This window comes from Octopus bimaculoides, chromosome 5 (assembly GCF_001194135.2).
Source record: "Octopus bimaculoides isolate UCB-OBI-ISO-001 chromosome 5, ASM119413v2, whole genome shotgun sequence".
Classification (NCBI taxonomy): domain Eukaryota; kingdom Metazoa; phylum Mollusca; class Cephalopoda; order Octopoda; family Octopodidae; genus Octopus; species Octopus bimaculoides.
In genome coordinates this window covers 93123872-93136986 of record NC_068985.1, presented here as the reverse complement: position 1 = coordinate 93136986, position 13115 = coordinate 93123872, and the positions used below count along the sequence as shown (strand labels likewise).

General features: G+C 32.3%; 1 protein-coding gene across 10 annotated transcripts in view; it reads right to left on the bottom strand.

Moving 5' to 3' along the window:
* Positions 1-2472: 2472 nt before the first annotated feature.
* Positions 2473-13115, bottom strand: part of LOC106873723 (nephrin) — a 248522-nt gene continuing 237879 nt past the window's right edge. For 4 of the 10 annotated variants that reach the window (XM_052967834.1, XM_052967835.1, XM_014921204.2 and 1 more), the window contains 2 exons: positions 10733-10805; positions 3921-4059 (listed from right to left, as the gene is read on the bottom strand). In XM_052967834.1, the coding sequence (XP_052823794.1) occupies positions 10765-10805 (41 nt within the window). In that variant the 3' untranslated portion in view covers positions 3921-4059; positions 10733-10764. Of the gene's footprint in view, positions 4060-10732; positions 10806-13115 lie in introns of all 10 variants that reach the window. The other 6 variants (XM_052967830.1, XM_014921200.2, XM_052967831.1 and 3 more) reach the window with 3 other exon arrangements.

Sequence of the window (13115 nt, the reverse complement as noted above, 5' to 3'; positions counted from 1 at the left end):
GGTCTCAGGCCATGACAGGCTTTGGTTTATTTTATGAACAATTATTTGTTTTTTTGTTTTTTTTTAAAGTTTTTTTTTTCTGTTGTTCTACACATCATCATGGTCACATATGCTCTACGTATCAATACTGATTTCAGTTTTCATCACCAACTGAGCAGCAGAGTAGATAGAATGTCACTTACATGGACACAGTGCCTTTATTCGTTAGACTGACACCAGCTCATGTAGAAAATCTTATACACACCTATTTATTTAAGGCCTCCTGGAGGGGGGGAAATACTTTTTATTTAACAAGAAAAAAACTTTTCTTTTCAAATGGAAACAATTATAACATATAAAATAAAATTTCATTTTCCTTTTAAAACAAACAAAATATTCATGTTATGCATGTGTATCAACACACATATGTATATACATATACACTTACATATGTAAATGTGTATATATACACAACACACCTACATACATTCACATATGTGTGTGTGTTTCCATGAATAGTTCAATAAACAATTAAAATTCAATGTATGTAAATATGAGTATAAAAAAAAAGGTGAAAACTGGACTTCTTTAATCTGGACAGTTCTCCAATTACCCTTTTCTTCATTACAAACCATATTTAGTGGCTGTCTATCATGCCGGTTGTTTTCCCTGATACTTTAGTGACTTCAGCAAGAAGGTCTCAATAATAAACTAAGTTATAAAATTAGTAAAAGGGATTTATGTCTTCCCTTTATGAAACGTTCAAACTCAAAGTATTTCCCATCAAACTGTTTCATCATAATGAAAACATTTTGTGTATGGTACGTAACTCCATTACAGAGTATTGAGAGTGGACTCTGGAGTGGAGATGGTGAGTAGCGGGGGGTACTGTTGTGTGTTGAGGAATCGATTTTGGGTTACTCAGAATTAGTTTACAATTTGGGAGGAATAAGTTTATGGCCGGTCATTCCTCCATTGTGATTGGTTGAATTCGTAGAGGAAGTTTGCTCTTCTTTAAATCTCCGCTGGGTTAAATTGTGCTTTTCCAGCAGCTGCAGATGCCGTATAATATCTACTGAGCTGGTTCAGTACATTCAACTAAAACATATACATGTTCTTTCATTTACATATATATATATATACACACACACACACATGCATACACTCATTCGAGACTGGAAAAAATTTCATATCAGCATCACTTTGAAACCATATGAAGATAGAAGATTCTTTTTCTTTTTTCCCCCAGGAATTCAAATGTAGAGAGAAAGGAGAGAGGAAAAAAATAAGAGAGACCTTTGGAAATCATATGTAGATAGAGGGGACATCAAGCAATCGTATGTTGATTATAACCTACATATAGAGTAGAACTTGTGTAAACCAGCAGACCATATCTAGATAATAAACTGGCAAACTCCGTCCTACTAAACATGTGCAAATTAGAAAAGAGGAACAACCTTAATAATTGCCAAGTTGTCTTCAAGACTTAGATTTGAGAGGTAGGGAGAATGGGCAGCTTAGACAAAAGGATGTGTGCTAGTGGTCACCAACAATGGCCAACTGATGAATCAACAGTGGTAGCAGCAGAGCACAATGTTAACAAAACTCTCTTTTTAATGACAGCATTCACAAATCTTCACTAAAGTGTGGATGGGGTAAAGTGAAAGAGTCAAGGGCTTGGGATGATAGACAAGTTGCCTTGCTATTGTTATCACATGATAAAACTGCTGTCAGCCAATCAACACAAACGAGAAAGTTCTTCTTTATGCCTTTTAATCTTTAACTTGGCTTCTCTTCATTTTTAAGTGCACCAGCACCTAATAACCTGCTCATTTACTGAGCAACTCTGCCGTGGAGTTTCTCTTAATTCCATTTTCTACCCACTTTTGACAATCAAATTATTTTCATGATTATCAAATTCATTATGATGATTATCAAATTCAATGCCAAGAGATATTTTGGCTTAAATCGGCCAAAATATCTCTTGGCATTCAACTGAAGGAGAATTATACTGGTTACCAGACAGTAGTAATAGTAGTAGTAGTAGTAAAAAAACCAAAAAAAAAAACCTCAAATATATTTTACTTATAAGAATGATGATAATTTCCTGGATTTCAGCATAAAATGATTTGGTGATGTAGCATTTAGTACTCTGTATTTTCCTCACTGGTAGTATCACGACAGTGTATTTACCACACTGATAGCATGAAGGTGTAAGCAATATTAAAAACGGAAATAGGCACACACCATTTAGTTATCTTTTTTTTTTCCTAGTTTTGCCAAAACTAAAGAATGAGAAATTGTTTTACATTTCTCCTCACAGGTTATTTTTTTTCTTTTTTCTTTTTTTCTTTTTTTTTTGTTAGGTTTGAATGACTGACATGAGCAAAGGTTACTACTAAATACCAGTGCTCAAAACGGTTAAATGGTCAATTTTACTTGACAGCTGGTGTGATAGATTTAAAAAAAACAAAACAAACAAACAAAAAAAAAAACTGTATGACAGCAATTATTTGGCATTTACTTCTTGACCCTCAGTTCTATCAAAGTATCCAAAAGTGTTTTACATCATATGTGCGAGTATGAATGTGTGTTTGTGTGTATGTGTGTTTGTGTCAGTCAACTAAAATAATTAAAAAAGAGTTAATCAGGAAAGAAAAGGCAATTCATGAAGCAAGTATTGTTTTTTGTTGGTTTGTTATTATTATTATTTTTTTTTTGTATGTTTGTTTATGAAATATCGACAACATCACAACATTCAGCCATAGCTTCGATGGTTCTGAGATCAGTACACAAACACACGTCAATTATTTTAGCACAAAATAGTATTGAAGCCTACAACTGTAAGGAGTCACAAAGAAATTGTGACCCTTAAAAAGCCTGATGCTAAATTCATCAAATGATATCTAGCTTACTGCAACCAAAGATGATTCACTGTAGTCCAGTGCGGCTAATTGTGTTGATCTATTTAATGAATAATGAATGTTGTGTAACCAAACTGTCACAGTTGATAAGAAATAATGAGAAGGGGGTGGGGGGAAAATGCTGTTGATTGTAATGCTAATATTATGAAAATAGTTTCTCTGATAAATTTGGTTGCAGTTTTTACTGACCTCCAACTGACAGCTTGTGCAGTTCTTTTATTTTTCATTTTTCTTTTCTATTTTTTTTTTTATAGAAAACTTTCTGTGAAATAAAAAAAAAAAAAAAAAATCTCATTCATAGTTTAAGAAAATGGGGAATGGTTTGCTGTTAAACCCATGTTCTGAGAAGATACCATACAACTCTCAGTGGCATAATAGGCCCTAGATTGTTCATATATCTACTCTTATACACTTGCCGTGATGTAACACGGAGTAAAGCTCATATGGCATCAAAATAGCATCACGATAGTTCCACCATTATCATCATTAATTTCTTCACCAGATTAAATTCGTTAAAAATTCAAAACCTAAATGATAAAAGTTGATATTTCAATGAACCCATGATGTTTTTCTTGTGTTTGTTTTATGAAATGCATTTCTTCTCAATCATTTGTTTTGTGTCTCTTTTCTTTTTTTTTTTTCGTAAACAAAGAACAAACAGTTGAAGAGACCAAGTTTACAAACACCTCAGTCAACTCATCTGATGAATGCATTCAATTTGACTTCAAGATGAGTGAAATATAAATCTGCATTGATGGTTTCAGTCAGCAATGTGAGATTGTTCTCTGACAGTTGAAAAAATTGATAAATCTCAACCGAGATGTATCATTAATAGATATATATATCATATATATATACATGTATTATATATATATATATATTATATATATATATTGTTTAAAATCTCTAGCTAGCTGCTTTTAAATTCCAAATGCCAGCAAAGATAGTATAAAAAGTCTTTTTTAAAATCATCGTTGTTTTATTCATTGCCATGGAAGGATTTTGGTAAGCCAGGATTACACCAGGTGACCTTTCATTTCGAGGCTTGGTTGTATTGGTGATTGAAGGCTCCCCCTCGCATTGGTGCTGCGATACTGAGAAGGGCTTTCATAGCAGGGGTTAGGGACGATGCTGGGAGAAAGTGGTACACTTGGACCTAAAAATCAGAAGTTTAAATACATTTTATTGTAAGCAACAGAATTTAGGATAAAGAAGTTTAATTATAAAAACAAACTTGAAATATCCTAACGATAATTATATACTTAACAATTCTAAAGAGGTAAAGTTTGAAATGCTACTATCATTAAGCAAACACTAGTTCCTTTGTACATTTTGAAAGTTAAGATACTTATTGATTAGATCTAAGTAAAAAAAAATTCTCTTTACCTTTGGTAGAAAGGTTGTGCAGTTGGAAATAAATTTTACCAAAAAAAATAAACAAACTGAATCTCCTTTGGTATTGTAAAATATCAACTGACTGCATAACACGTTTATAAACAATTTGATATAACAAAAATATATATATCTATATACATATATGTACACTTTTGTACAGATATGGTAAATTGAAAAATATGCTTTACTTTTAAACTTTAATCTGAGTTTTATTTAGAAGATATCAAGGAACAGATGGAGAAAGCTCATACTATTTATGCATGTGTGGTTGTGGAGGGAGGTGGATGCTGTTTCAAGTAGGACATTCATTGTCATTGAAATTAATGGTTTTAGTTTGTTCCTTGAAAGTTATTTTTCCTTTCAACTTTTATAAAATATATATTTTTTTATTAATTTAGCTTTTATAAGTTTTCCGAGTTTCGTTATGAATTTAGCACTAAAGGATAATAATAAATCATAATAGTAATAACAATAATAATAATAATAATCTAAAGAAACATTATGGTGAGCAAGAAAAGAGAAGAAAATAAAAATGAGTGAGAGAAAAAGAATTTTTTTCACAAAAATTTTAAAAATTCATGACAAATATATTACAGAGTAAGTGTAATATAAATGTCATGATAGCATATCTGCAAGTTAGTAGAATAAATGTGTTAAAAATTTAACAAAATAAATGTCATGATAAAATATATTAAGAATAGAAATGAGTGGAGAAGATTAATTCAGTTACAGTCAGTTGGCATGCAAGAGTACGATTGGTGAATACACCCCACCTCCATTGAGAAAAATAGCTGCAAATGTTGATAGTATTCATAAGCGTCTACATGGTATGAAAATGGAGTTAATGGCTGAAATTGGTAAGAAAATTGCCATGCAGAGGTGAAGTTAAAGCAATGAAAGACAAGTATATTTTTTTAGTAAAGTTAAAAAAAAAAATGATAAACAAACTTAATAAATAAAGATGAAAAATGTAATAGATGTGCCTACAAAGCTACATGCAAATTCCTTTAAGATAAGCTCGAAGTAAGAAAGAACACAATTGTTAGTCTACAAGAATATTGTCTCCTAAAAAGAAAAGAGAAATTGTTCACAATCTACAGTGAAAAACACACACACAAAAATTAAAACAAAACACAAGTGAAATAAAGGAAAATTACTTGAAGTAATACTTGCAGCAAGTAAGTACAAAGTAAATTATGCAGCTACATATGTGTATTTATATAGCAAGGAAGGTGTGATAAAACAAAATGGTTTTCCTTTTTTCATTTTGTAAAAGTATTTATAGAAAAGTATCAGGTCATATCAAACAGCTACAATATGGTGTTAACCCTTTTATTTCAATAGGTTTTATGTGTAACAATACTAAGATTGATATTTCATTTATCTAAAAATATGAAATGGATATAGTTGAAAGTAATGTCAGGGCAAACAAAAAAAAACAACAAAAGATTGGTTTGTTGCAGAATGGTGTTTCTTATATGGAAGAGGAGACAGTGTTAGAATATTGAAATCAATAAAAGTTGGACTCTGAACAACTACTGTAAGAGGAAGATTCAGTCTAATATAAATAGTTGCATTAGTCAGACAATGTGACAAAATAACTCTGGTCAGAAAGTTGAGAAGCGCTTAACTAAATTTGGTTAGAGAAGCTATGAAAGGGAAAAATAATATTTCCACCAACCACATGGTTCTGGGTTCAGTCCCACTGCATGGCAACTTGGGTAAGTGTCTTCTGCTATAGCCTGGGGTTAACCAAAGCCTTGTGAGTGAATCTGGTAGACGGAAACTGAAAGAAGCCCATCGTGTGTGCAATATATATATATATATAAAAGGGGTCTGTATGATAGTGTATAGAGGAATATATTATTCAAAAGAATTCCAACTGTTTTTTGTTTTAGATATATTCTTATAATATTAATGTAGGATATAAGACAATCAATACTTCATTTTTTTTTTAAAGTCTGATATTTATTAATCTCTTTTGCTGAATCACTAAGTTATAGAGACGGAAACAAACCAACACCGATTGCTAATCAATGTGAGGAGAAATACATGTAGGCATATAAACAATGGACTTTCACAGTTTCTGTCTGCCAAATTCTCTCACAAAGCATTTGTCAGCACAGGGTTATCAGTGCCCTACAGGGGGACTGAACCTGAAACTATGTGGTTATAAAGCAAGCTTCTTAACCACTGGCACTGCTTTTCTTCATTTTCAATAGCTGCCAAAGTGACTCAAGACATTTGGGCTATCAGAAAGTGCTATTATCAAAAGAACTGAACAGGAATGGTTTTCATACTTCATGGAGGAGGAATTTGATCTCAGAGACTCTTCACATTTTGGCCAACCTATTCAGTCCAATGAAGATCAATTGAACCAGCTCATCCATGAGGATCTGCAATAATAATCCACCAGGGATTTGGCCCAGCAGATGTGATGCACTCACGACACTGTTGCCTGTCACCTTCACTTGATGGTTATGCTTAAATGACTTGACCAGCAACATGGTGTGCTTCTCCAACAGGATAATGCTCATCCTTTTATTGTTAATCTGACCAAAAGTGCTCTTCAAGAGCTTGGCTGGGAAGTTCTATGGCACCCACTGTATTCTCTTGATGCAATTCCTTCAGATTATGACCTTTGCCAGTTGCTCTACGACATCTGTGGGACAATTCATTCTACAATGACATGGCTTAATAAATTCTTCAAGAGCTGGTGATTCCTACTTTAAGATATTGACAAATAAAAGAATGTTGGCAAGAAGTTGAGAACAACAAAGGACAATTATTTACATTTGATGAATATTTATCCTCATCTTGTTTGTTGTTAACACAACGTTTCGACTGATATACCCTCCAGCCTTCATCAGGTGTTTTGGGGAAATTTCGAACCTGGGTTCTCATTCGTAAGGTATTTTTCGATGTTGTTATTATTATTCATTCACTGCCTGGAATCGAACTCGGAATCTTGGGGTTAGTAGCCTATGCTCTTAACCACTATGCCATATGCCTGTGGACTACAAACAAGACAAGGACAAATATCCGTCAAATGTAAATAATGTAAATAATTCCTCATCTCTTAAATATAGAACTGTAACGAAGGACAATATACTGAAATAGTTCAGATTTTGATGAAAGATAAGGATTAAAATATATTGAAGGGTGGTGGGAGGAGGGAAGAAAAAGAAAGGAATGAAATTATCTTACAACGTAATAATTCTGTGAAGTGTATTTCTATTTTCTACCACTAAGTATTGGAATGGTAGCAGGCCTAAATAAACTTGTAAAAGTTTCAAGATCATTATGTTAGGCAGCTAATGTCATTCTCAATTGCAATGCCATAGCATTAACACTGAATAGGTAAAAACCAAACATTTGTAAAGATGTCAGAATACTTTGATGTTAGTCATGCAAATTTTCATCTTGTTTAGAATTCCGATAAAGTTGTTTGTTTTTCTTTTTCTGTTTCTTATTCGTTAGTCCAAAGTTGATTTGTTGGTTCGTAGCCATTTGAAATATTCTAATTAGAAAAATACACTGCTCGAGTTTGTTGTAATTCAAGGAGACAATACCCCAACTATAGACGTATTTCACACTTCAAAATATGTCAGAAAGCAAAGTTGTTTTCAACACACGTTGAGTTTGTGTGTGTGGGGGGGGGGAGCTCTCGTGATCTCATAATTTTACTATTAGTAATTAACATAGTAAGACCATCATAGAATATCGAATACTACAATGTTGCATCTACCTTCCTTTCTAATTAAACAGGTGATTTTTCATTTAGTAATTCTGAGATGCTAATACAGAATATCAGCTGCACTGCTATTTATCATTCTCTAGTTTAGCAGAATGTTGGACTCGTGACAAAAAAAGTTAATTGCACCAAAGTAATTTACAAACCTCACCAGATCCCTATACTAGCCAACAAATGATGTTCTCAACTACAACATCAGAATAGCCTCCTCCCCTTCTCTACATGTGCTTCTTCAAATCATTTGCAAGTTAAAGAAGTTTAAGATCATCAACAATTAGAGATATTATTCATCAGTGTTAATTTTTAACTTCTAAAGGTCTGAATACTTTTTTTTTTTTCCTTTCTTTTGTGGTACATGAATTGTAGATGAAGTTTGAGAGTAAGTCAGCTGATAGACTATTGAACTGAAAATAAGTATATGTGTGTGTGTATAGACACATATATAACAGCCCGCATATGGAAAGAATGAAAGTAAGCATTGTCAAAAGAAAGATTGAGAGAGAGAGAGAGAGATATAAAGAGTAAAGTTGCTGAGAAAGGATTAAATTAATCTCACTTAAGCTGATATGTATACATGTGCTAATGTATATGTCTAAATATTATGTATTACTGGGTTCAAACCAGGCACCAACCACTTTGTTGTTGTGATTCTGTTGCCATTGCATGGCAAACACTGTCACTCATGAAATGCTGTGTACATTTTAAGAATCTTATATAACACTGTCGTTTATATATAGGAAAATGTCCATTGAGCTGTTGTTTTTCAATTCAAATATAGAGTAAAATTACTAAACTACCAACATGTACCATTTATTTATAGAAAATTCCTAGCCTTGCCTTAGAGTAACAAGAAGAAATTAAAAGCAATCATTAGATGTTATAAGCAATATGATGAATAATGATAAAATATAAGGTAAGGGTTAATATCCTTTTTTTGATTTGTTTCTTGTGTTGTGCTATATTAACAGCAAATACCAACATCAATGTCTCTGACTTAACTCTTTAGCATTTAACCCAGCCATATCCACCCCAAATATTCTATCTGTTTTATCTCTATAGAATTCAGAGCCAGCACTGCAAGTTACGACATTTCATATATATTTACGTAAAGAATGTGATTGAATATAGAAAAAAATAGGTAGTTAGTGTATATACTTATTTCAAGAATTATTACTCTCTCATAAGCACCACATCCAACTTGTCATCTAACTATGAATGTGTTGCTTAAATAACCCACTTAAATTTGGTTGTGTAACACAATTAGATAGACCAATTTATATAGGTAGAAACTGGTCAGGCCTGCCTTCTCACACCTACCATACAATGTCATTCTAAAAATAAATCACCATCATATTGTTATGATGTGGTATTTCTCACAGTTGTGACTATAGCTGTTGTATCTACTCTAGTAGCCACAATATTTGTTTTGGTATCGGATGCAATGTATCTCTTCTATACCGGAATGGTAATACACCGCTTCATCTATCATGCTATTGCTGATAGCTCTGCAAGACATCAACTTTGAACCGTCTACCTTGATGGTTACTCAAACTCGACTATAGAATGTAACTGACACTTAATTCCAACTGAGAACGCATGCAACAACTCTATGACGACTGACACATGACTCTCTGTACTGGTTGACGTTGTCTCACTTTATAGTGGCTGGCCCATACCACTTGTTCCGTCGGAAGGGCATACCACTTCCACTACAACACGTATGAAAATCATGAAGCTCAAAGAATAATGCATGATTAATTCTAAACAATCATCATCGTTTAACGTCCATTTTCCATGCTGGTTTGGGTTGGATGGTTCAACTGGGGTCTGGGAAGCCAGGAGGCTGCAACAGGCTCCAGTCTGATCTGGCAGCGTTTCTACAGCTGGATGCCCTTCCTAATGCCAACTACCCAGAGAGTGTAGTAGGTGCTTTTTTACATGCCACCAGTACAGGGGCCAGCATTGACCACGATCGGATGGCACTTTTTATGTGCCACCAGCATGGAAGCCAGTCAAGGCTTTACATTTGACAGAGTAATCTGAATGCTAAAGGCTGGAATATATAAACTAGTTAATGAATCTTTTTCTGAAATTATATGGTTTGTAACGCTGCTGTTTAACTTCACTTTCTGTTGTGATAAACCATTGATAAATTCATCTTAGATATGATGTAAATCTATTTGCAGATAATTTGAGGAAGAACTTTTACTTATTCTCCAGATAGGTTGTAAACTGGAGCAATCAGTGTTAAATGTTTCATACAGAGATACTAGAAAACATTATCAATAGGCTTTGAATTCATGAGTCATAAGTAATTTGTTTATACTACCTCTGTAGTAGAGATACTATATTGCTCTTTGATTATAAGAGTTATCTAATTTAGGTACTGAATAAACCGAGATCTTGCAAATTGACTTGAGATGTTACAGGCAAGTTTATGTCAATAGTATTTATCTGTGAAAACACCCAGTCTTTAGTAATGAAATCAGCTAATGTAATATATACCTACATGTGAGCACCTCATTGCTATTTAAGATAATTGAATGAGTCTATGTGCAGTATATAACAGTTTATAGCAACACAGGTAAGTCCAAGACACAAAGAACAAGAGTCCTTATAGATGTTATCAACCAAAGATAGATAGAGAGAGAGAGAGAGAGAGAGAAGAAGCATCACCTACTGTATATTTCCAGTGATTATTAAGTGAAGATGTCAAACAGATGATTGCGTTTGTGTGTTCCACTGGTAGGTGACTGTCAATGAAGTTGACACACACCAACAGGTAGCAGCAGAGAAAGAAAAGGATAAGGAAGTGGAGGAGGAAGAAGAACATCAGTTACACAGCAGTTATAATTAACAGGACTGATATTAAACACACATGATTGCTGTAAAAGATGTGATTAGATACCAAGACATTTGGAACAGTTTAATGAAATAATTAGTGTTAAAAATGTAAATGGATTATTATTAGTAGATTACCAGTGAATTATATCATGCTAAGTTATATTATCAAAAGTAATTAATTTATACCACCTAAAGAAAACAAAATGTCATGCTTTTTTATATATATTTGATGCTTATTTCATCATAAATTTTCACTTAATACAAGAGTGGGAAATGTAGTTTTTAACCCATAATTTTGTTGGTTTCTCAAATTGCTTAACAGCACTATTTCCAGTTATCTTCAGAATTTTACACGCCTAAAGAAACTTTCAGTGATGCACTGCACTTCTAATGATTAATATTTGACATTAAACAGGAGGTGGACTGGCAGGAATAATTAGCGTTTGACAAAATGTCTTGCGATATTTAGTTACATCTATTTCTAAATTGAAATCAGACTAAAAAAGAAACTTTGCTTTTCATCTTGGTGAAGTCGATAAAATAAATACAAGTTAGTACTTGTAACAATATGATACATTATACCATCCTCTTCTAAATTTTTAGCTTTGCACCTATGTTAGAAATCAATACTTGATATATTGCAAGCTATAATGAGGATATTTTCTTAAACATTATCAAGTTCAGGAGGCATAAGTGTGTAAATTAGTTTACATGCTATAGAGGGACAATAATGCCAAGATTTTTTTATCAAAGAAAATTTTTCAAAAAACTGTTGTTTATGCTAGCACTAAGAATACAAGTTATAGGATCCATATATTAAGCGTTACTATAAATATTCCATTCAGATGAGGAAACTTATTAAATGAATTTTAAAATGAAGGTCACTGCTTGGTTCCTCAAACTCAGGTCTTCTTAATCACCATACATGAATGAATTTTTCTGTCATTTTTACTATTGTTTTTCAAACTTTCATCACTTGGATATCAAATTAGGCCCAAATCAAGACAAATTTGATTATTATAAACTGAAGGTAACAGCAATCTACCACTGGCAGTCGAGTGTGTGTGTAAAGCAGAGTAAAAGAGCTGAAGATAACTTGATATAGCAGAGTTGAACCATTATTTGTAAAAAAATATAAAAAGGAAGTGCATGAAAATAAAATTTACACATTATAATGAAATCTTCATCATAATTTATCAAATAAATATTTAGAATCCAATTTTTTTTTTTTTTTTACCAGTTTTATGAGTAATTTGCTGATATAGAATTTGGTCATTATATAAAAATATATTTTATTAGCAGTTTTGCTAAATTATATAACCAGTTAGTATGAATGATGTAATTGATGATATAGAAAATGGATATATCTTAGTCCTAATATATATTTATATAGTTATTTATTTTACTTTAATTATCCAAACAATTAATGCCAAACTATGTTGATTAAAAACATTTATGAAAATATGAAAATTCAAATTTTTATTTAATCAACTAACAACTGATTACTAATTTGGTTTCAACAAAATTATACAGAAATAATGATTTAAAATTTTTCATTAATATAAAATCAGAACAATTTTTGTGCAGTCAAAGCACAATATGTTTTTATCAGTTAAATGAATGAACGTAGAGTATTATCATTTTTATCTGTTGAAGCCATGTATCATTACTGATGAGGTTGTGCAAGGGTAGATACCTAATCAGGGTCCACAACAAGAAATAATGGTAAATTGAATTTTCTTGTATGCAAACAAGAACAGAATGTTTTCCCCTTCTGTTCAGGATATTGGTTGTTAGGGTCATCATCTTAAACCTTTCATTTTGGTAAGTAGCTTGCTTACCAACCACATGATTTCAGGTTTAGTCCCACTGTGTGGCACCTTGGGCAAGTGTCTTCTATTATAGCCTCGGGCCGACCAAAGCCTTGTGAGTAGATTTGGTAGACGGAAACTGAAAGAAGCCCGTCATATATATATATATATATAATATTATTAGGGACAAAATCCAAAATTACAGGTAAAAAACTCAATTAAAATCAATTTATAAAAAATTAAATTGAGCCTTATAGATAAAGTATATATAAAATATATATAGTTTTAGGGAAAATAACCAATTTTCAAGAACTCATCGATGAAAATCCACTATCACATATAGAAAAATTAATAATTAAAAGCACAATAAATGAGTATAATATAAAGTAAAGTAAATATCATAAGATA